The 22,614-nt window shown below is 40.7% G+C and overlaps 1 protein-coding gene across 1 annotated transcript; it reads left to right on the forward strand.

The window, feature by feature from the left end:
• Positions 1-1,698: 1,698 nt before the first annotated feature.
• Positions 1,699-20,622, forward strand: CCNC (cyclin C). Its single transcript, XM_069851134.1, has 12 exons — positions 1,699-1,785; positions 3,283-3,389; positions 6,959-7,043; positions 7,282-7,351; positions 8,766-8,817; positions 11,615-11,670; positions 12,334-12,369; positions 14,150-14,241; positions 14,972-15,039; positions 16,166-16,245; positions 18,195-18,313; positions 19,292-20,622. Exons 1-12 carry the CDS (start codon positions 1,754-1,756, stop codon positions 19,344-19,346), a joined length of 852 nt encoding a protein of 283 aa, XP_069707235.1. The 5' UTR covers positions 1,699-1,753; the 3' UTR covers positions 19,347-20,622.
• The last annotated feature ends 1,992 nt before the right edge of the window (positions 20,623-22,614 follow it).

Below are 22,614 nucleotides of genomic sequence, written 5' to 3' on the forward strand. Positions count from 1 at the left end.
ACGTGCCATTCAATCTATAAACTTTCACGTTGCTATTATCAGTAGAATTGTGCCGTGCTATCCTTAATACACAAGAGTATGAGAAAACGTTTCATTATCAGTATAATTGTGCTGTGTGAGAAAGTGTTCCATGCCTGGCATTATTAGCAGAATTGGGCTGTGCCACCTTAATTGTAGCTTCTCAAGTATACTAGGGGAGAAAATAAAACTATCAACACCCCAGCTAGGAAATCAGCTCCTTCTCTCCCCTCCTCAAGAAGGAAAGAGCACCACAAGAAACAGCAGAGAAAGAAAGCTGCAAAGGGTTTAGGCCCAGGTTCTTCCTCTTAAAATTAAAAAATGTAACTTCCAGGGGCTCTCTTCACCAAGGAAAATTCCAGCACAGAGCAAGCTGAATGCAGAAACCTCGTGAGAGGGTAAGGTAAAGGGAAATATAGGTGATGTGGAGACAGTGTGAGACAAGTAAATGGTCCAAGCTGGAACCTTCCTGGGAGGAGACCAGTACTGAATTTAGACAGTGGTGGTTTTACACTGAAAGAGGGTGGGTTTAGACTGGGCATAAGGGAGGAATATTGTTTATAATGAGGGTGGTGAGACACTGGGGCAGAAAAACTGCAGATGCTCCATCATTGGAAGAGAGGCCCAGAGGGGCAGAATCACCTCCCTCGACCTGCTGGCCACGCTTCCTTTTACGCAGCCCAGGATGGGGTTGGGCCTTCTGGGCTGTGAACGTGCAGTGCCGGCTCATGTCGAGCTTCTCATCGACCAGCACCCCGAAGTCCTTCTCTGCAGGGCATCCCATCTCACAAAAGCAGGGTGTATGTAGACTAGTTTTAGACAAAGAACTGTGTAAGTACTCAGAATCACAGAATCACTAGGTTGGAAAAGACCTCCAGGATCATCGAGTCCAGCCATTCCTATCAACCACCAAACCATGACCCTGAGCACCTCACCCACTTGTCTTTTAAACACCTCCAGGGATAGCAACTCAACCACCTCACCGGGCAAAGAACTCGAAGAACATTTAGTTTTTTAGGTTATCCGACCACGTCTGGAGACTCCCTTCAGGTTTACTCCTGACCTAGAACAGCTACATCTTAAAAAGACAACTAAGCATATCAATAAATTCTCACAACTCTAGGAGAGTGTTTATCCTTTCGGGTTATTCATCCACGTCTGGAGACGGTCTGCATATTCTCTCTTGATCCAAGACAATTAAGGACAAGACAATTAAGGATAAGACAATTAAGCACAGAGACCGGCTGCAGCGAAGCTGATCCATTAGAATCATAGAATAGAATCATAGAATAACCAGGTTGGAAGAGACCCACCGGATCATCGAGTCCAACCGTTCCTATCAAACACTAAACCATGTCCCTTAGCACCTCGTCCACCTGTGCCTTAAACACCTCCAGGGAAGGTGATTCAACCACCTCCCTGGGCAGCCTGTTCCAGTGCCCAATGACCCTTTCTATGAAGAATTTTTTCCTAATGTCCAGCCTGAACCTCCCCTGGCGGAGCTTGAGGCCATTAGTTCTCTATGAAGCGGGCAGGGAGCAGGAAACCCTTCGCCCCTCCCCGCCGCAGCGGCCGGAACCTGCGCGCGCCGGAACGCTCGGCGCCGACTCGCGTTTCCGCCCGGCGGCTGCGGCGCGCACGAGGGGGCGGGCGGGGCGGTGGCACCTCCTTCCGGCGGCGGGGGCGGCGCGGCGGGGTCGGAGCTTCGCGGGGCCAGACGCCTCCTCCGCTCCCTATGGCCGGGAACTTCTGGCAGAGCTCGCACTAGTGGGTGCCGGGGCCGCGCTGTGCCCGCTCGTCGGGGCCGCGGTTCGCTCCCGGCGGTCCCCGCTCCCTACGGAGCCCCGCCGGGAGCCGGGCGGGAGCGCTCCCCGCCGGCCTCGCCCCGCCTTTCAAAGGGCTGGGGCTGTGCGGGAGAGGAGCGGCGTCCCGGTGCCCGGGCTGGGGCGATGGGGTGTGGGCGGCTGCCGGCCCGCGAGGTGCGGTGCGTTTACCCCCCGCGCCACGGTAGCCGAGGCTGAGCCGTCTTCTCGTGCTGAGGGCGCTGAGCCTTAAACGGGGCCTGCGAGGTCCTAAATATTGTGCCAGCCTTGCCAGTACCTGGCCGTGCCCAAGAGCTACGCAGCCAGTTTAGTTTACTGTAGATGAAGGCCAGCCTTATTCCTTGCTCGTTGGTGTTTTTTAGGTAGTCTTAATGGGGTTTTGGATGTCTGACTTTGAGGAAGAAAACCATAGAATGGTTTGGGTTGGACAGACCTTCTAGGTCATCCAGTTCCAACCCCCCTGCTGTGGGCAGAGGCACCTCCCACCCGTCCAGGCTGCTCAAGGTCCCATCCAGCCTCGCCTTGAACACCTGCAGGGAGGGGGACATCATGCTACTTGTCCCAGTGCCTCACCACCCTCATAGTGAAGAATTTCTTCTTAATGTCTAACCTAAATCATCCCCTTTCCAATTTAAAGCCATTCTCTCACATCCTATCGCTAGATGACCTTGTAAGAAGTCCCTTCCCAGTTTCCCTGTAGCCCTTTCAGGCACTGGGAGGCCTCTATAAGGTCTTCCTCGAGTATTCTCCAGGCTGAAAAAGCCCAACTCTCTCAGCCTGTCCTCGTAGCAGAGGTGCTCCAGCCCTCTGGATACTGTGTCCAGCTGTGGAGCCCTTGGCATGGGAGAGACGTGGATCTGTTGGGAGTGGGTACATAGGAGGGCCGCAAAAGTGATCAAAGGCCTGGAACAACCCTTTAAAGAGAGATGAGATAGTCACAGGTTTTCAGCTTGGAGATGAAAGGACTCCAAGGATACCTTGCTGCAGCCTTTCAATATTTAAAGAGGGCTTATAAGAAAGATGGGGGAAAGCATTTTGATAAGGCCTGGAGCAATAGGACCAGGGGTGATGGTTTTAAACTTAAAAAAGAAGTTTAAGCTAGATATTGGGAAGAAATTTTTCACGCTGAGGGTGGTGAAACACTGGTGCAGGTCACCCAGAGTGGTAGTAGATGTCCCAGGCCTGGAAATGTTTAAGGTCTGGTTGGATGGGGCTCTGAGCAACTTGATTGACTTGAAGATGTCCCTGCTCACTGAAGGAAGGTTGAACTGGATGACCTGTAAAGCTCCCTTCCAGCCCAAAGCTTTTCCTGATTCCATGTTAAGGTGGATGTCGCTTGGTTAAAGGTCACCAGCCCCAACCTGCAAGTCTGTCACCTGTGCAGGAGTCACGTCATGTAATATTGACAAAGAGTTGCTGAAATAATTTTCCCTTCCTTTAGTTTACAATGGATTTTGGATAAACAAGACCTGTTGAAGGAGCGCCAAAAAGACTTGAAATTTCTGAGTGAAGAAGAATATTGGAAACTACAGATATTTTTTACTAACGGTAAAATTGTTTTATTTTTATTTCTGTTGTAAAATCTGTACAGTGTCTGCCATGTCTAAATGCAAGCTTGAATTACTCAGAGAATGTAATGTGTTCAGTGGGATTTTACATGGACTTTTACAACCCTGTTTGAACATAGAACCAGAACATTGATAACATTGTAATTTGTTAGTTGTATTAATTTTATGAGAATTTACCGGCAGATTAGCTGCATACATAACATTTTAACCCATGATGGGACAAAATGTAGTACATTTTCTTATTTTCAAGAGGCTCATACCAAAAACATTAAAGGAAGAGAAGCAAACAGAAACTACTAAGCTAGCATATTAAAGACTCCATGTCAAGCATCAATACTCAAACTGGACTTTTGATGGGCTCTTAGGTTCTGGTAAGTATTTTAGTTGATCCGTGCAGTTCTGTTAAACTACAAAAACTTGTTACTTGTGTTCAGTTATGTTCTTTGAAACCTGCACTGCAGCCTTTGTCTTGCCTTGTGACTGATTACCCAGCACCTGCTAGCTCTCAAATTGTCTAAAAGTTTCTGAGAGCTGTTGGCAGACAGCCTAGCCTGTTCTCCCAAAGAATTTGGGGCTTGTCTGTGAAGTTATCTAAAACTCACTTGCTCCTACAAAGCATTTGACCGTATGAATGGCCACAATGGAGTAAATCACATTACACAGGCACTTAAACTCTTTTTTGTGCGATTGTTCAGCATTTTAAAAAAATCACCCTAAGCAAAGGCCATTGCTGAGTAGGAACTTGTTTGCAGACAGCTCTTAAAACATTTTTCACAAAAGTCCCTTAAAGTACAGAATGCTCAATTTTCTCAGCTATCTGGCCAGACTTGAGAGAGAGGAGTTAAATGAGTTTCCCAAGGCCACCGGAAGATCTTATGTCGGTGCTGGAATGATATCTGTGAAAGATACTTACCCCAGCTTCTCTCTTGCTTAGCTGTTTTTGTAATAATTGTGGGTGCTGCAAATCTGATTGCTGTGGATACATCTGTGTTATCATTTATGCGGCACCAGGAAATCAAGATAGCAATCATTTACCTAATTCAGTCTATTACCAAAATTCCTTGAGGTTAAAACAAAATGTCATAGCTTCATAGTGCAAGAGGAGAAAACAGGGTACTCCTGTTCCTGAAACTGAGAAATACAGTTATATGCTAATTTTCAGTAGTATTAATATGAATTATGAAATATGATTTTTTAGGTGTTTCACTTCAGTATTTTTCTGGAGTAAACAAAGACTTAGAAAGTAGACAAGGTGGTTTCAGTTTGTGGTTCTTGGGCTCCTTTTCTTTAGTGTTCCTTGCCTCCCCTGAAAGGGGACCTGTAGCAGCTGGAGAATGGCTCTGCCAGCATCTCCCTTGTGTGCACAGGAACACAGCCCACTCTGGAGGAGAGTGTGGTGCTGGGCTTTCATCCTTCTGTAGCAAAGAGAGGCACCTTCATGCGGAGGACAGTCAGGAGCTGCTCTGGTAGCTCAGGCAGAGCGTGCCGTGTCCAAGCCTTGGTATGTGTTGTGTCATCACCTGCCTCTGAGCAGGGACCCTGCTTTGGGTTTATAGAGCCTCCCCCTCTTCTCTCCTGCGTTACTTGGGCAGGGATATGAGTCCCGGCCACAGCTTGTGACATTCAGTGTGTGTCTTCCCCGGAGACGGTTGTTTACTGAAGCAACCAAAAAGCTGCCTGGAGAGAGGCAGTTTCCTGCTGCCTTCTCAGGGGAGAACAAGTGCAATAGATCATCAACTGATTGTGTGGCCACATGTGGCTACTCGTAATGTTAATACTGTTGAGATGGAAAACTATCATCTTCTAAAATAGTTGAAAAATGAAATTGATGATGATATCTGTCTTTAGATCACCAAGTCTTAAAAGAGTTTGTGGCTGTAAAGTGCATTCATTGATTTCCCTTTCTGGTTTAGGGTAGAAGCTGTAATGTTTATGTTACAGACTACTTAAGGCATTCAGTTTTTTAACAATTTTTATTATAAGAAAAAAAAGTGAAACCACTGATTTTGTAAACATGAGGGAATAAATGATCCAATAGTTTCTTTTAAAAATTCATGACAAGTATTGGACTTTTTCCCAGCATATACAAGCTTCCATTTCATTAAGTCTCTCTAGGCTCTTGTCCATTTTTTTTTCTCTAAACCACACTTGATATTTTTCTGACAGCAGATGGCCTAACCGTTCCTGAAAATCCCATGGGAGTGAGAAACATATTTGGAGAATTCTGTTTAGCTTCATGGTTGGATTTTTCTGATGCCCTAGTAGTAAGACAGCTTTGTAGCCCCATGGTCAAATCAAAGGGAAAAATCCTTTCAGACCTCCCCAAGATATGTGGATAAATATTTTCATATTTGTACAGACATTCATACCAGGCCTAATGTCCTTTCTGGCAGTGTTGCTTGTCCTACTGTTACTGGCAAGCTAGTCTCAAACTGGCATTCTTGGTTTTTGGAAGAGTGATATGACACAGACAGGGACTTGATGTTGCTTTGGGTAATCGTAGTGGGTCACAAATCAGTTGCATTTTCCTGTGTGTGTGTCAAGTTGGTAATTATCAGTACGGTTTAGGGTGGTTTTCTTCTTTTCTCCTACGTTCAGGCGTTCTTTTAGCCAACATCCTTGATATTTGCGTGTTTTAAAATGTGATGGCTGATAACAGAATTGTTTGCTTTTCCTGTCAGTAGTCACTGTCTTGAACTTGCTGGACATATTTTAAATAGATATTTCAGTGTATTTTAAATTACTATTGTGGACATTTCTGTGAGAGAGGTAAAAAAGAAGAGGGAGTCTTAACACAGACGAGCCTTGCTCAAAATAAAAACCGTGAAGAAGTATGGGAAAAATAACAAGTAACAACCTTATGTTTCACTCTGCCATTCTCTATGTCTGACCCCTGCTCTTAATCCCAGCTTGATGCATCTAATTTGCTTGGCACCTTTCCTTTGCCTGGGAGGCCAAACAAGAGCTACCTGCACAGATGACACCAGGGTTGTTTCTTGGCCAACTGGCAGAGGACCACCGTGATGGAGCAGCTGACTGCATCCTCTGGTCTCCCACCCCCTCTCCCTGGACTAAATATGTCATTTTTTTAACACCTGCTGCCTCTGCCAAATGTAATGACCATGTTTGTGTTGGCAGCTTTAGTTGTTTGAAAAAAACCCTCCGTTTTGCATGGCACTGAAAAGCCATAGGCTTATATTTTATGTATTGGAATTTTTTTTTCTCTAAAACCCAAGCTTTACCCTTCTGAGATTTGGGTTGTCATCTTCTCAAAGGTCATACTTAGTTTGTACACAATGAAATCAAGTTACCTTTCCCTTTTCAAAGGTGTCCAAAAGCTTCAGGATGCAGTACTACTCCTTCTCGTGCAGGTCTGTAGGTTTGCAGCAACATATCGTGTAACCAGAATGGCGTGTCTGAACTGAGGGAGAAGACTGTGCTGCTGCTTCTTAGAATCCCCAACCCTAGTTGTGTGTTGACATCCCTTGATATTTAGTGTCAAAGTGTTGTAAAAACTCAACTCAAGCTTTTGTTCATTTTTTTTTTAAGTTATCCAGGCTTTAGGTGAACATCTTAAATTAAGACAACAAGTTATTGCCACTGCTACAGTCTACTTCAAGAGATTCTATGCCAGGTAGGACTGCTTACTATGATGGTACAAGAATAAACCTTTTGCTAGGCACATTTTGGTAGCCCTTTTAAAGTGCAGTTCTGTCTTAAAAACAATGCCACTCTTGTTTTCTGGATGGTGTTAAGCTTTTATGCTAGTAAAGTTAACTTAAGCTTTGCTTTTTCAAAAGGAAGCGTGGTGCTCTTAATAGATGAATCATTCTATATGTATGAAACAACATAATTTTGTTATAACGTTTCAGATATTCCCTAAAAAGTATAGATCCAGTATTAATGGCTCCTACGTGTGTGTTTTTGGCATCCAAAGTAGAGGTATGAAGTATTACAATTTTTTAATGTAAAATTATGTGATGTATGAGAGAGAGAAAAAGTTCAGGACTTCTAAATTTTTTGTCATTCTTCATGCTTTGGGGGTTGAAACCTTCTCTTTTTGTATGGATTTCTGTAACAATTTAAGAAAAGGAGACCGAAAAGTCCTTCAAGCACGTTATTTACTATATATTTCATGATTTTGTCTCAATTACTAACCCAGACGGGCCTCTGAAAATTGTAAAGGGTATTTTAAATGGCTGTTTCACTGTGATGCAGTGTTTACTTATCTTACACTATATCTTAAATTGTGCAATGTCTCCTTTCTGCTGCGTTTTTCCTTATTTACGTTTACCCAAACTTTAAAACATAATTCAAAATTTTGTCCTAATTATCCTTTTCCCTTTCATATAGTGAGGGATCCTCAGAGTTTACCACACTTTCATGACTTGAATTAAAAGTATGTTGTAGCTCATATGCTGTCTTTGAGAAATTATTGTAAGGAACTGACCCATTAAGCACAGTGGTGAGAAGGCTCCATGCCTCCACTGTTAGAAGTCCATGTTGAATGTGATATAGGAAGTTTTTCAGCTGTTTGAGAAGTGTCTGTGTAATGGAGAAAAAAAATCAAATTGGCCAGTTTGTGATATGTCATCACTAATGAATTTTACAGGAGGAACACAGATACCCTAATGCATGGTAGAAGCAGTCCTACTAAACCAGTGTCTACATGTGAGACTGTTCTCTGTAAAAATGCTGTAATACCCTCCAGTGTTTGGAAGAGATGAAGGAAAGGAGAAAGACACAGAGCATTGGAGAGAGTATTTTTTATCAGCCTGTTAATTAAGCCTTTAAGAGAGAGCAGATTTAAGACTTCCTATATATCCACAGAAGTACCTTATATTTTAAAGCAAGTACTAGAAGCCTGTGCAGCCTTCCTTATACTTCAGAAGGCAGCTGTAGCAGTAATGGTTCAGCTGTACGCTCCTCTGAAATAATACTGTATACAGAAAACTTTCAGCTTGCTGACTGTCTCAGCAGAGGAGCTAAGGCTTCCTGGAAACATAATAAAAAAAGGTAGTTAATGACAGTTTTCTGAAGGCAGTTTTCTTGAAGCCCTCTTGTCTGTTTTAGGCGTGGAGTGTTAGGCAACTGAGCTTTTGTGGCTCTAGTAGCTTTCATAAATGTTTATTATTCCTCACAATTCAGACAACAAAGCAACCAATCAATGAGCAAAACTCTTTAGCTCAGAGTTTACCCTCTTCACCTTAAGGAACAAAAAATAAGAAAAAGGGGTGGGGGAAAAATACTAAGTAAAGTAGCCCAGTTTAGTAAGAAGCCATTATTTTAATTTGGTAGTTGTGTGAGTACATAGTATTTTAGATGGTTCACCTCATTTACCATTCTTTTTCTTCAGGAATTTGGTGTTGTTTCAAATACAAGGTTGATTTCTGCTGCTACTTCTGTATGTAAGTATCTGTGATTTTCTTAGTAGTGTAGCTGGGTATCTCTGTTGGGAGGTCAGACATTTTCTTCGGGTTTTTTTGTTGTCTGTATTTAAAAAATACCTTTTATTAAGTCATGGTGGAGCTTGTGTGTTGACTGCTAGAAGCCTGTTTAAGCCACTTACAATAAATAATTCCATTTCTAAATACAGAAACAGTAGGGTCTTTACTGTATTAGTTTTAGTTGATTCTGGTTGGAATTTAGGCCAAGCATAAATAAAAACCAAGTAATAAAATTAAACTATTGAGGTTTATAAACAGTCTTGAGTAGTAAATTAGGTTCTGAACTGCTCAAAGATAGAATTGGAAACTTGGGGCTTTATTTGTCTGTTTTATAAAAGGTTTGGCTCTATGGAAATACCTGGGTTTAGAATTTTTGGTAGGCTGCATACCTTCTGATTTTTTTTTATCCTTTTTTTCCTCCCATCATAAAATTAGTCTTTGCACATAATATTTATTTCTAAAAATACATTTTATAACCTATATATTATTAATAAATAAATGCAATAAAATCCCATCATCATTACCTAATTCTCTCTTTCCTGCTTGCCTTATATTTCCCAGTTCCTATAACTTGCTTCTCATCCTTCAAGGTCTTAGTGATGGCTTCCTTAATTGAACGCTATAATTTGACCCAGAAGGTCCAGCTGCTCTCAGTAGGCAGTTCATGGCTGTGCTCTTCAAAATGTAGGTCATTGCTTTCAAAATCCCTCTTAGCTGTTGAGGGGACAGGTGACTGGCTGCATCTGTAGCCTCCACATGCAGGAAGTGTATCAATCCATGAGGCTGGCTCTATGACAGTTCTGCCACCAGGAACTGAAACGCATGACCAAGACCAGTCCTGGATTTAGCAATAAGAGTTGCTATTTTTACAGCAGTAGCATCTCAAAGCACAGATCCATGTGGTAGTTTTGCTGCATCAGTGAGAAAGTTAGATGGGTTTTGGAAAATATGCAGTAGCCGATTATATTTAGACTTCTAGTACTGAGCTGTGCTATTTCTGAAGGTACCAAGACTCTGATTCCTGCAGTTTTCCCCTACAGTTCTTCCTTCATACCTAGAAGACCTGCCTGCCCTGAAAAGTACTCTGCGTTTCGTGGATGTGGGAGAAAAAAAAACAACAGTCTTTCTCCAAGTGTTAGTCTTTTGTTCTACCTGGTCTCCCTTGACCAGAGCTGCTTCAGTAGCACACAGCAGGTTTTTTTTGGAGGTCTTCATACAAAAGGCAAAAAAAGATGAGGCAAGACAAATGAAAGAAAGCTAACAAAAGGGGTGAGAGCGTAGCAGTGGTTGGTTGAAAAGGGTTTTTTACTTTTAGTTAGGCAGAAACATGAAGTTAGTAACACATGCTTCCTTTATAGGGAGGATGATCTCAGACTGGTTTCTGGCAACCTCTTCAAAAGCTTTTCGCTCTGTTTCCACAGCTCACTAAAAGGACAGCTCCATATGGTTGTGTCTGCAGCTCGCTTTGTGGGAAAAATGTTATGTTTGCCTGTCTTCCTTCTCAAAGTGGTTTAATTTTTTACTATGTATCTCTCCAGTCTGCATGCTTCTTGAAAACCCTGTTTTAGTCATTCTTCTTTTTCTTGAAATAATTCAAATTTCCAACCAGTAGCCTGTTTTTATGGTTCTGCAGCAAATTTTCTAGCGAAGTCCACCATAGGTCTAATGGTAGAAGACTTCAGTCCAGAGGGTTTGACACTGCCTTTTTGTCAGTGAGTGGTGTACTCATTTTCTGGAAGTAGTGGCAATTTGTAATATAGTGTCTATCATTTATATAAGGAATATTGTCCAATTCCAGGATGTTAAATGCCACCCGTTTTCGATTTTTAAATGTTTCAGTTATACAAATCTCAAATCCACATCCTCAAGTGCACTCAAGTTTTCCTTTGCTCAGCATTCTAATATGAGGACACTTTGTTTTTACAACTTACCATAACTCTTAGCAGTGTGTGATATGTACCTGTGGTCCTTGTAAAAAGCTGGAGGATAATTAGGTATCTAAATCGAGGATCATCATAAGCTAGAAAACAGAGGATATATTTTAACAGTCTCATGGAGGTAAATGTCTTGAATCATATCATATGCCTAAGCAGCTGATTAGGAATGTCTCTCAAGGAAAGAAAGACCCTTGAAATGTCTGATAATCCAGTGCCTAGGACTTTTATCTGTGGTGTGATTAATTGACTTCTTGCTCTGAACTTGAGCCTCATTTTTGCATATCCATAGTCTTTACATCGTGGACATATAAGATCTTTTGGTTGAGCTCCCTCACCCTGCCCTTGGACTTGCTTTTCTAAGATGTCATTACATGGTTTAAAATCTTGAATGTTGAAGGATCGAGCTTATGTAAAAAAATCCCATGTGAAAATTCCATTTGGATTTAGCGTTGGAACTGAGATCCTGAAGAGAGCAACAGATTTGGAGTGACATCAGTTAGGTCGATAGTTCTCTGAATAATAACTAATGGCAAGTTAGGTGCCCATAAGCTATTTTGTGGTTAACCAGAAGATTTAAGAGTGCCCAAAGCAGCAGACAAGTGTCTGGCTGAGTACCTGCTCAAATCTGGGTCTCAGGAATCTTTCCTTTTCAGGATCTTAAATCTTAACTTTTCTTTTTCAAATACAAACCTTTTGTACAGCAAGTAGTTGTGCTGCCAAATGGATTTGAAGGGCTACATAGAGATGAAATAATAGAAAGGGGGGAAACATGAAAGTATTCATTACAGCATTTTTAACATACCGATTTCTCTTTACTGTAGTGAAAACTAGGTTTTCATATGCCTTTCCGAAGGAGTTTCCTTATAGGATGAACCATGTAAGTATGCTGTTTGCAATATAATTTGATAAATAAATTAAAAGACAAATAATTGTTAGCAGGAAATCCTGTCTTTTAAATTCTAATAAAGAAATCTTTTTATACTCGCATGTTAGGTTGATCATAATAAGTTTTGGATAGATTATTGGGAAAGTTACCTTTAAAAGTAATAAATCTTATTTTACTTCCTTTCATTAAATCGTTCACAGGATGCTGTAAAGAGAAGCAATGTGACTGAAATATTTTTTATATGGTATGATGATAAAAGAGATTTGGCTTTTTTTGAACATTCTTGTTTACAAATACATTGCTCCAGGGAAAGTAAATAGCCCTTGCACCTGGGATGCTTCCAAGCTTGTACACAGGAGCAGTTGGCTCACAGAAAGCAGTTTTATTTTTGCCTGTAAAATGTAATGTCTTTGGAAAATAATTTTCGTTTATTATTTACAATTTAGATTTACTAGTGGTTTTCAAATCATTCTTAGTCACAATGCTAAGGGATTTTGTACAGTTTTTCTTGGAACTAGTTTTGACCTGTGCTATAGTATTTTGAAAGTTATATACATCTAAATATTTTTAGATTGACTCACAAATACTACTTTTATTGTTGGTTTGCTTTTCACTCATTCTAGGAAGTTTAACTGTGATTTTACTTCTTTGCAGATACTAGAATGTGAATTCTATCTCTTAGAATTAATGGTAGGTTGGGCTTTTTGCTGGCTTGTTTTTTTCTTTTTACTGTTGCCTCAGTTTACTTTTTACTGATGAAGAATGTTTTTGATTTTGTGCTGCGAAATATGCATTATGCTGTTTTCTTTTTTTTCCAGCTCTAGTTTTAGAATGATGCCCATGCAAGTCTAATGGTTATGTTTTCAGCATAATGTTGTAATTGCTGTGCTGTCATCTAGGCTGAGGGAGGATATTCTCACCTTCTTGCATTAATGCTGGACTTCTCAACAGAAAGAATGCAGATTGTGGGAGTGGTGGGGACAGGAGGAGTATGTATGGCTCTGCATCCTAGTGGTTAGAGGTCTGTTGACAAGGGTAAAGTGTAAGTTTTATTTCTAGAACTACTTCTGTTTTTAAAAGAAAGGTAGCTTTAAATGTCCCAATGTAGAGACGAGGATGTCGGTGTCCTTATCCCCCAGATGAATGGCCAGTCAAAAGCAGAGAGTTGTATTCTTGCTATGCCCTCTTCTTGCCTGCAAGAATCTAGAGCTCTGCAACAGTCCAGCTTCAGCAGAAGGTGTGGGTAGTATCCCACTTGGCTTAGTCTATACCCTGGCAATTGGAGTAATCTTCTAGGAAGCGAGATGGGGGTTTGAATCCTGTGAGGAAGAAACTGAATTCAGGGCCTCCTATTTCCTGAGATGGTGCTGTAACTGCTAGGCTGTTGGATGAAAGGGGCACAATGTGATATTGTCTTCCAGGCATTTTCAAAGAAAGGAGCTGTGCCGGCTTTTTAAAGGGTTGCTATCCCATTCCTGTGTTTTCTAGAACAGCTGAAAGGATGCAGACCAGGCTTCTTAGGGGTCTTATGTAAAGTGGTGCCTAATTTCTGCACATTGGTTGGACTGGGATGGGTTAGGCACCAAGCTTACTGTACTCAAGCAGTTCAGCTCAGGTGCAGAGAAATGGAGAGAGAACCCAGGGAGGAGCCTAGTGTGTTAGGCAGCCACTGCGAAAAGGATGTTTTGGGAATGGGTCACAGAGGAGATTGGATTAAAGTTTTTTTTGTGCCTACAGTTGTTAGAACTCCTTTTTCTTGAGATACTCTGTTTAGATTTAGTCTTTGGTACCTCTGCTATACATGACAGTAACTCTTGAGTTTTGTATACAGGAGTTTAAAAGTAACTACATTTACAAGAAGTTACATTTTGGGGATTAACTTATTTTTCCAGTACGCTAAGCAATATATAGTATGTATAATAACCGTGTCGCACTTCAGTGTTCAGCACATGTAACTTAATGTGTCTTTTCCCTATAGTATCCACACAGTTGGCTGCTTTCAGTGAGAGGGTTATTCCTCCTTGTTTACACCAACCTGGCCCTGAAAACAGGGCATTTGAGAGCAGTGGATTTTTCTTTCTTTCCTTCTTTCTTTCTTTCTTTCTTTCCAAACCAGCGTCAATTATTTTGGCATGTTTTCCATGTATGGTATTTAGTGACAGACTGTTTTCTGGCAGTGCTTTGTATTTCCAAGTGGGAATTACGGGTTTGTAAGCAAATGAGGTTTCATTGTGCTGCAGATGTGACTTTCTCCGTCTCTTAGGGGGAAGGACATTGACAGACTGGCAACCATGCTCTGCAATGGTATTCTAGAGAGAGCACTGCCCTCATTAGAGCAGGGTTAGGTGTCAGAATGCTACTTCAAAAAAAAAAATCAGTAATTGACTTGTAAACTAAATGATTTTAATATGAACTGACAACACATTCTGCATTGTAATGTAACTTTTATCCTGTTGACATTTTTTCCTAGGACTGCTGTTTGATAGTATATCATCCTTATAGACCTTTGCTCCAATATGTGCAAGATATGGGCCAAGAAGACATGCTGCTGCCTCTCGCATGGTGAGGAAGATGATTAACAATAAGTGCCTCCTTTCAGCAAGAAAGCCAGTCTTTAACAGTTATACTTCAAAGGTGGTTAAGCAAAAGCAGGTTTAGCCTTATTTGAATAGTAAAGGTGCCTTAGTTAACCTGTGCGGGTATATGTCCCTGACTTAGCTTATTCTGTCTTTAACTCTGTAATGATTTTACTTTGCAGTGATCTAATTCTTATTTTTAAACTAGCTCTAATAGCACAGTTTTTTACACTACTGAATTGATGACCATGAGTAGAGGTGATCTTTTTCTATTAGTGTCAGTTTTATCTTGTATCTTGTCGTAGGAGGTAAAAGCAATATATAGGGGAGTTTAGCTGTGTCAGCAGAACTCTCATTCTCAAACTATTTATCAAATACAGAAAACCAGAAAAAAAGACCATCTATATGCTTTCCTTCACTTGTGGAACAGGAATAACTATTTTGTGGTATGTGTCAACAACGTCTATGGAACGATATTTAGGATGCTCTAATACACTGCTTCCAAATAAACCTCTACTGTGATTACAAGCAAAAAATGGAAGGCTTTAGTTGATTTTTACAAGGGAAGATATCTCTTCCCTTACTGTTCTGCCCTGCAGCCTCACTGCTTCTACCCTCTGGGAAAGTGACAAAGTACCAATAAACTGACAGCAGTTTTTGAAGTCATAGAGTCTAAAGGTGAATAGGATGATACTTACAAGTTCTTTTTTGCACAGGAGGATAGTGAATGACACATATAGAACCGATCTTTGTCTGCTGTACCCTCCTTTCATGATAGCTCTAGGTAAGTTACATCACAAATGTCTCTTGTCATGTTTAAAGGGATGAATTCTGTGCGCTGTCCTATCAACAGGCATTCCTTAGAATGCCCTTGTAAGGTGCTTCACTTTGCTTTTCATATGGTACTCACAGTGTAGACTTGCAATTTTGCAACTCTGGAAGAAAAACCAAATAATCCTAATTATTCGTTGTTGAACCGTATAGTGCTTGTCTGACTTATAAAAAAAATAGAAAGCTTGTAAATTTAGAATATAAAAAAATAGAATGTTTCTAACTTTATCGATTGTGGGTTTTTGTTCAGTTTAGGAATCTGAACAGACTGAACCACTGGGCTGAGACCAGTGGCATGAGGTTTAACAAGGCCAAATGCCGGGTCCTGCACTTGGGGCACAACAACCCTGTGCAGTGCTACAGACTAGGAGAAGTCTGTCTAGAAAGCTGCCTGGAGGAGAGGGACCTGGGGATGCTGGTTGACAGCAACTGAACATGAGCCAGCAGTGGCCCAGGTGGCCAAGAAGGCCAATGGCATCTTGGCTTGTATCAGAAACGGTGTGACCAGCAGGTCCAGGGAGATTATTCTCCCTCTGTATTCGGCACTGGTGAGACCGCTCCTCGAATCCTGTGTTCAGTTCTGGGCCCCTCACCACAAGCAGGATGTTGAGGCTCTGGAGTGAGTCCAAGAGAAGAGCAACCAAGCTGGTGAGGGGGCTGGAGAGCAGGTCTTACGAGGACCGGCTGAGAGAGCTGGGGTTGTTTAGCCTGGAGAAGAGGAGGCTGAAGAGAGACTTTATTGCTCTCTACAACTACCTGAAAGGAGGTTGCAGTGAGGAGGGTGCTGGCCTCTTCTCCCAGGTGACGGGGGACAGGACGAGAGGGAATGGCCTCAGGCTCCATCAGGGTAGGTTCAGGCTTGACCTCAGAAAAAAATTTTTCACGGAAAGGGTCATTGGGCACTGGCAGAGGCTGCCCAGGGAGGTAATTGAGTCACCTTCCCTGGAAGTGTTTAAAAGATGGGTGGATGAGGTGCTCACAGGCATGGTTTAGTGATTGATGGGAATGGTTAGACTCCATGATCCTGGTGGTCTTTTCCAACCTAATGATTCTGTATCCATGTCATCTGATCTTTGCAGCTTGCCTACACGTGGCCTGTGTTGTCCAGCAGAAGGATGCAAGGCAGTGGTTTGCTGAGCTGTCTGTTGATATGGAAAAGGTACTCTGTTTTTAACTCCCACCACCTTTTATGGATTGGCCAGAAATGGTAGTTTTACATGTCTGCAGTGCTGATTTGAACTTCATTCAGTGATTGCATTAGGCACTGTTGAAATTAGGTAGACCTCTTGGGGAGGGAGATGATCTCAGGTCATTCAGTTATCACCTTGCTCTGAAAGTCAAGGCAGAACCACTGAATAATGGCAAAGTGTTGCTGGTGTTGCAGTTTTTTAGATAGAGATTTCAACTGAAAATTCTTTGCATTTTTTGCCAGAAAAAGAATTCCTAGTGTTTTTCATCATTCAAGATTGCCAGCATGAGCTTGACTTTATATTCTTAGTGCACGTAATTTTCTGATTCATCTTTCAGCATTGTGCCTACACATTGTTTTCATTTTCTCCCTATAAATGTATGTAGCATAGCAGAGAGTTAAACATTGACACTTTCAGAATGACCAGAACTATGACTTCAATCAGTATTAAGCAAGGGGACTCCAAGATCATTCAGATGAGTTCTTTGCTATTGCAAATTCTAATTCAAATAATCCCCTTCATACATTTATCAGGTTCTAAGGTGCAGTTGTTCTCATACCATTAATATTCTTCAGCTTAACTACTTCCTACTGCTTTTCAGGTTGATTTCTTTAACCTTTGTTTAGCTGCACTAAGCAAGTCAAACTAGTACTTATAGCCCTATAACACTGTTTCACTCTGCACATACTTTTCAGTCTATATTTTTTGAACCCGAGTGCCCAGAATTGAACAGTGTATTATGGACGAGATGCACCATTGCCCTTCGTGCCCTCAGTATTGCCCTTTATCCCACTGATGATATTCTGGCATTGTATTTGTATTCCAGGGTTCATCTTCAAATTTAAGCACAGTGTGGATGCCGTGCTGCACCAAGAGCTCTGTGAATTATGCTGTCATGCATGTAAAAGCAGGATGATAATAAATGGCAGCAGAGGAGAACCAACCTATATTTGACAGATAAGGTTACCATAAGCTTGATGCTGAACGTGTTTGAGTGTTTAAATGTCCTGGTTCTCGTGCCAGTGATACAATCTAAGGTTGAATTTTTTTTTTTACATTAACACCATGGACCTCTTAGCTAATGATGACTTGTTCCAAGGATATGTGTTGTACTAAATCCATGTATTAAAAAGAAGAAAGAAGGCTACTTCATTAATTTAGAGAATGATGAATCAAATTATGTACCAAGCATTATTTTATATAGAATATTGCACTAAAAATTTAATAGGAAGTTAAGGAAGTGGAGGTGCAGTAGATAAAAAATGTCAAACTGGTAGAGAATGTTTACACTTCCAGAAGTGGAATATGAATGTTCAACAATTCTTATATGTATAAAAGAATATAATAAGAACATAAAATAATGTAATAAGAAAAATGATGAGAAGAACGTAATAGGATGTATTCAGAAATTCCTTGGCACCTTATTTCTTGGAAGGCAGGAATTCACACCAATGTTTTGTGGGTTTGGGCTTTTTTTTCCCCCCTATACTGTCCCTCTGATGTGTATAGAACATTGATAACCGTCAGTTACTGTATTGGTAATCCGAGGTCATTTGGCTGTGGTCATGCTACCAGGTGTCTGTGTTTTCTCAGTAGCACAGTTACAAACTGTGACAGTGGTTGCAAATAAATAAAAAGCTACACAGCTTGCAGGGGAGAAGAAGTGCTGTATACAGTTGAGTGGAAGGGAGAGTTTTCTGTTCAGGCTTCCATTCACAACTAAATAAAACCCCCTAATTATAGAAATGGTTGATTGCCAGAGCAGATTGAATGTGAGACAGCTCTGTTTGTATTATGAAAATTGTGCTGCTTAATTTTAGTTTGGGGCATGTTTAATTAATTACATATTTAAACTGATTGTGACAAAGATAAAATCACTACTGTGCCTGACCTTAGGATCTACTTTCTTTGTATTCAGATTTTAGAAATAATCAGAGTTATTCTGAAGCTGTATGAGCAGTGGAAGAACTTTGATGAGAGGAAAGAGATGGCTACTATTCTTAGTAAAATGCCTAAACCAAAACCACCTCCGAACAGGTACTGTAATTCCTTAATGCACCTTTCACGTGGAAAAAACTGGACTACTATCTTAAAAATGAGTAAATGTTTAATTTGAGGTATAACGTGTATTTTTGCAGTGCAGACTTTCCTATTACAAAGAGCCAGTATGATTGTTCAGGAGGTAGTGAGAAGCAGGACATTCATTGTTTTGTGCAAAGTGTTAATGTGATTAGAATGTGATCAGTACATCTTGGTGACCTTCCAGTACCTGAAGGGGGCCACAAGAAAGCTGGGGAGGGACTGTTTACAAAGGCTCGTAGTGATAGGCCGAGGGGCAATTGGTATAAAGTGGAGAGGGGCAGATTTAGACTAGACATAAGGAAGAATTTCTTCACCATGAGGGTGGGGAGGCCCTGGCACAGGTTGCCCAGGGAAGCTGTGGCTGCCCCATCCCTGGAGGTGTTCAAGGCCAGGCTGGATGGGGCCTTGGGCAGCCTGAGCTAGCGGGACGTGTCCCTGCCCATGGCAGAGGGGCTGGAACTGGATGGTCTTTAAGGTCCCTTCCAACCCAAACTATTCTATCATTCTATGAAATGTAAGGAACTGTGGTGTGGCTGGGCCCCGTTTGTTGGAACTGGGCCTGCTTCATGTCCTGTTTGATTGCTGTGATTAAATATCACAGTATGTGTAAATTTCTATGCACACACTTACAGAATGTGGATTTGGAAATGTTGACTTCAGCAGTACATTCAGCAGGCAGCTGCACAGGAATATATTGAAATTATTATTCACATAAATACACTGAATTTGTTTATGCATGCTGAGAATAACCATTGCAATTTTTATGAACTGAGCGGAATATCTTAACGTATTTGTGTATATGTTGAAGTATTTTCCTTCAGAAGGTTTTTACTACTTGCAGAATACCGTATTTTTAATTAAAAAAAAAGGACAAAAATGCAACACGATTCTTCTATCTGGAGACATGTTTTTGTTTTGTTTTTTTTCCTTCAGTGAAGGAGAACAGGGTCCAAATGGTAGCCAGAACTCTAGTTATAGCCAGTCTTAAGACATTCCAAAGAATTTCTTTATGGACCACTTTGACTCAAGACATCCTGGGATCTCTCCTGTGTTCATGAAATGGATGGAAGATTTTAGTAACATCTTCAACAAAGAACTTGAAGAATAAATAGCTTGTTTGTGTCAAGCATTTTGAAAGCTTTTTCTCTAAAACTGCATCATTTTCTCTGACGCTGGAGCAAATGTACTAAGATTTTTTCAGTGTGAGGAATCAAACTTAAACCATGCTGCAAAAGGTAACACTATCCACTCAAACCAAATAGTTCATTATTGGTTTTGTTTGCTTTGAGAAAATTGTAACAGGCCATTGAAATTAACTGTTTTTAAAGCAACAGTAACTGAAGCCCAACTGTAACTGTATTAATGAATCATGTTCGCCCTCATTTTGTTTGTGACTGAAGGAAGCTTGTGCACTGTCAGTTAAATCAATTCATTACCTTGAGTTTTGTTAATTTTCTTAAAAAACTAAATACAGGTTTTGTAAAAAGTAACACAACAGTCCTTCAGAAACAAAGCCTAGAAGAGCCTGCAAAGAATATCATTACATTTTTAATGAAAGCTGCAGGAAGGAAATGAAGCTCCTTTTTTGGATTAGAAAAGTGCTGTTTTATTCAGTAGATGTTTGTGGATGTTCTTGCCAAGAAGCATAGTCGCCCAGCTTACCAGAGAAGTGCAATATGTATTCTGCAGTTTTCTTAAACGTTTCAAGTGTTAGGAATTACAAACCCCAAAGTACTATGATTTTTTTTTTCAAGTAAATATACTACATTATACAATTGGAATATTTCACAATCCAGTACAAATCTGGATAGGGTTGCTATTTTTTATGGTGGGTTTTTTTGTGTACAAAAGATATACACTGTTAGTCTGTTTTGACTGTTAGTGTGAATTTGTGTGGCTCATTAGAGAGTTTATTTAAGAGGATCAAGCTTTCGGTGAGCTTCATGCTGGCTAATTTTAATTGTGATTTTAGGAGCAACTCTTTAGAATAACTGAAACGGGATTCCTTGGTTAACTATTTGCTGGAGAAAGTGAGATTCCTTCAAACAGAAGGCCATATCCTGTGTTCCTTACTCAGGTAGATGTCCCACTGAAGTCAGGAATTGGCCTAAATCAAATTTATTTTTAGATAACTTTGTTTCTAATTCAAATGCAGTTCTGTACAACTGCATTTGGAATCATAATGCTGACTTGCCCAAGTATAAAAATTGAGTGATAAAATAAAGTGCAGTAACATTCTTCTCAGCTCTTTTTTTTTTCCTGAAGCAACACATTTCACTGGTCTCAAATATTGGAGGGAAATTCTTGAAATCCCTTGTTCTACAATGTGTCTGGGTTCAAAAAAAAAAGCCCCTTAAAAAAACCACCTGATTTTGCAAATACCTGTCTTTGTGTTTGGCTGGTCATTCAGTGAAACAGAACTGAAGTGTGTTTGTATGTGGCCCATTAGGCTCCTGGCGTTTATTTCCATTCAGGTTATTTTTGTAAAACATTAGGTAAAGGAGCCCAATAGAAAATGTATGCAGTTTGGTCTTTGCTACTTTTGTTGCCGTTTGATCCATGCCTTTTATAGACACTTGATGGATGAAGTGGAATTCGGCTGTTTGCCTTTGTTTCTTGAAGTCTAAAATGTGCTATTTGTAATGTGGACTCGGGGAGTAGAAATAAACCAATGCAAACTGACCGCTGTGTGGACTTCTTAAATGAGATCTGTTCTTCAGGTTTGTGTCAGTCTTCTCACACACACCATGCAGTCTGCTAAGAAAGCCAAGGTTTTGAAATTGAGGATTTCACACTATTAATGAATTCTGGCTGGAGTGATTAAGAGTTTTCTTGCTGCTTGAGAGCCTTAGCAGGCTTGACTTTACACCTACATTACCTATGTGACCTAAACCTCAGAATTAAACTATCAGGCATTTCCTGTTGGAAAACAGAAGTTGTATCTCTCCTGGGCAGGTGAGGATAGTTTTACTGGCTGCGATTCCAGTGTGAACAGTGAAAGGCAATAAAATGCAGTCAAAGGGACTGGCTTCAGTGATGACAGTTGTAAAAAAAAAAAAAAAAAAGATGTAGATTGGAACAACAGCAAATGGAACATAATGTGAATTCAACACCTTTGCTACCACCCAGACAGAAAAAAAAGCACCTTTACTGTGCTTCATTTCAACAGAGAGAAATGCATAAAAATGAGGTATCTCATTATAAGACAGGTAGCTGTAAGTCTTCACAGGTTGTTTGGTTACCGGTGACAGCAGCGTGTCAAAGCAAACACAGGCCATCTATGCCAAAAAAGACTTAAGGAAAAATCTAAAAGGAAACAAACTGAACTGGATCAGAAAAGTTATTTAACTGAAAAAGCAAGTTATATCCTCAGAATGAAGATACAGAGGCAGATGCAGAAAGGTTCATCAACTTTGACAAGCTACAACTCGCTTGAGAGACACCTTGCAAAAAAACTACCAAGACTAATAAAAACTAATGAAGGTTTAAAAAAATAAAAGAGGTTATACAGTGGCTTTCCTATTAAAAAATAAATCCACAACTCTTCAGCTCAGAAAAGATAGTAGGGGTCTAGACAGTCATGAGTGGTGGGAAGACTGATGAGGTGATCACTGTTTATCAGTTCTGGCAGAAGAAGCAGGATCATCTGATTAAAGTTGAGAAGCAACAAAGGGAAAGACTCTAACAATGCATTGTTGAACCTGACGCAGCCTTCTGTGACTGCTGGGAGTTTGTGTTTAACATTTACAAATACCCAAATATACCAAGACATGCAAAGCCTGAAGTAAGTATCAAAGCACTCGTGGTTTGTGAAAATAATCTGAGGATTGCATCTCTACACACTTGGCCTTGTTTATGCTTTTGCTCAGATGTTTATTACTGCTGCTCCCAAACAGAAAATAATGGGCTAGACAGGTCTTGGTGTGACCCAATATAGAATCATAGAATAGTTTGGGTTGGAAGGGATCTTGAAGATCATCTAGTTCCAAACCCCCCTGTGATAGGCAGGGACACCTCCCACTAGATCAGGCTGCCCAATATAACCATTTGTTGTCTGTTTGTTTGTAGCTATGTAGTTTCAGATGTTCCAAACAAACTTTAACGTAGCTACAAAAGGAAGCACTGGCCACTTAGGACTAAATTGTGACTAACTTTACTTGGTTAGATCTTCTTGCTTTGTTCATCTGTACAGTGAAGTCTGGTGGCTTGGTCAGTACAGCTAGGCATGATTAATGACACATTAGCTAAACATTTTC

Source organism: Phaenicophaeus curvirostris, chromosome 2 (assembly GCF_032191515.1).
Source record: "Phaenicophaeus curvirostris isolate KB17595 chromosome 2, BPBGC_Pcur_1.0, whole genome shotgun sequence".
Classification (NCBI taxonomy): Eukaryota; Metazoa; Chordata; class Aves; order Cuculiformes; family Cuculidae; genus Phaenicophaeus; species Phaenicophaeus curvirostris.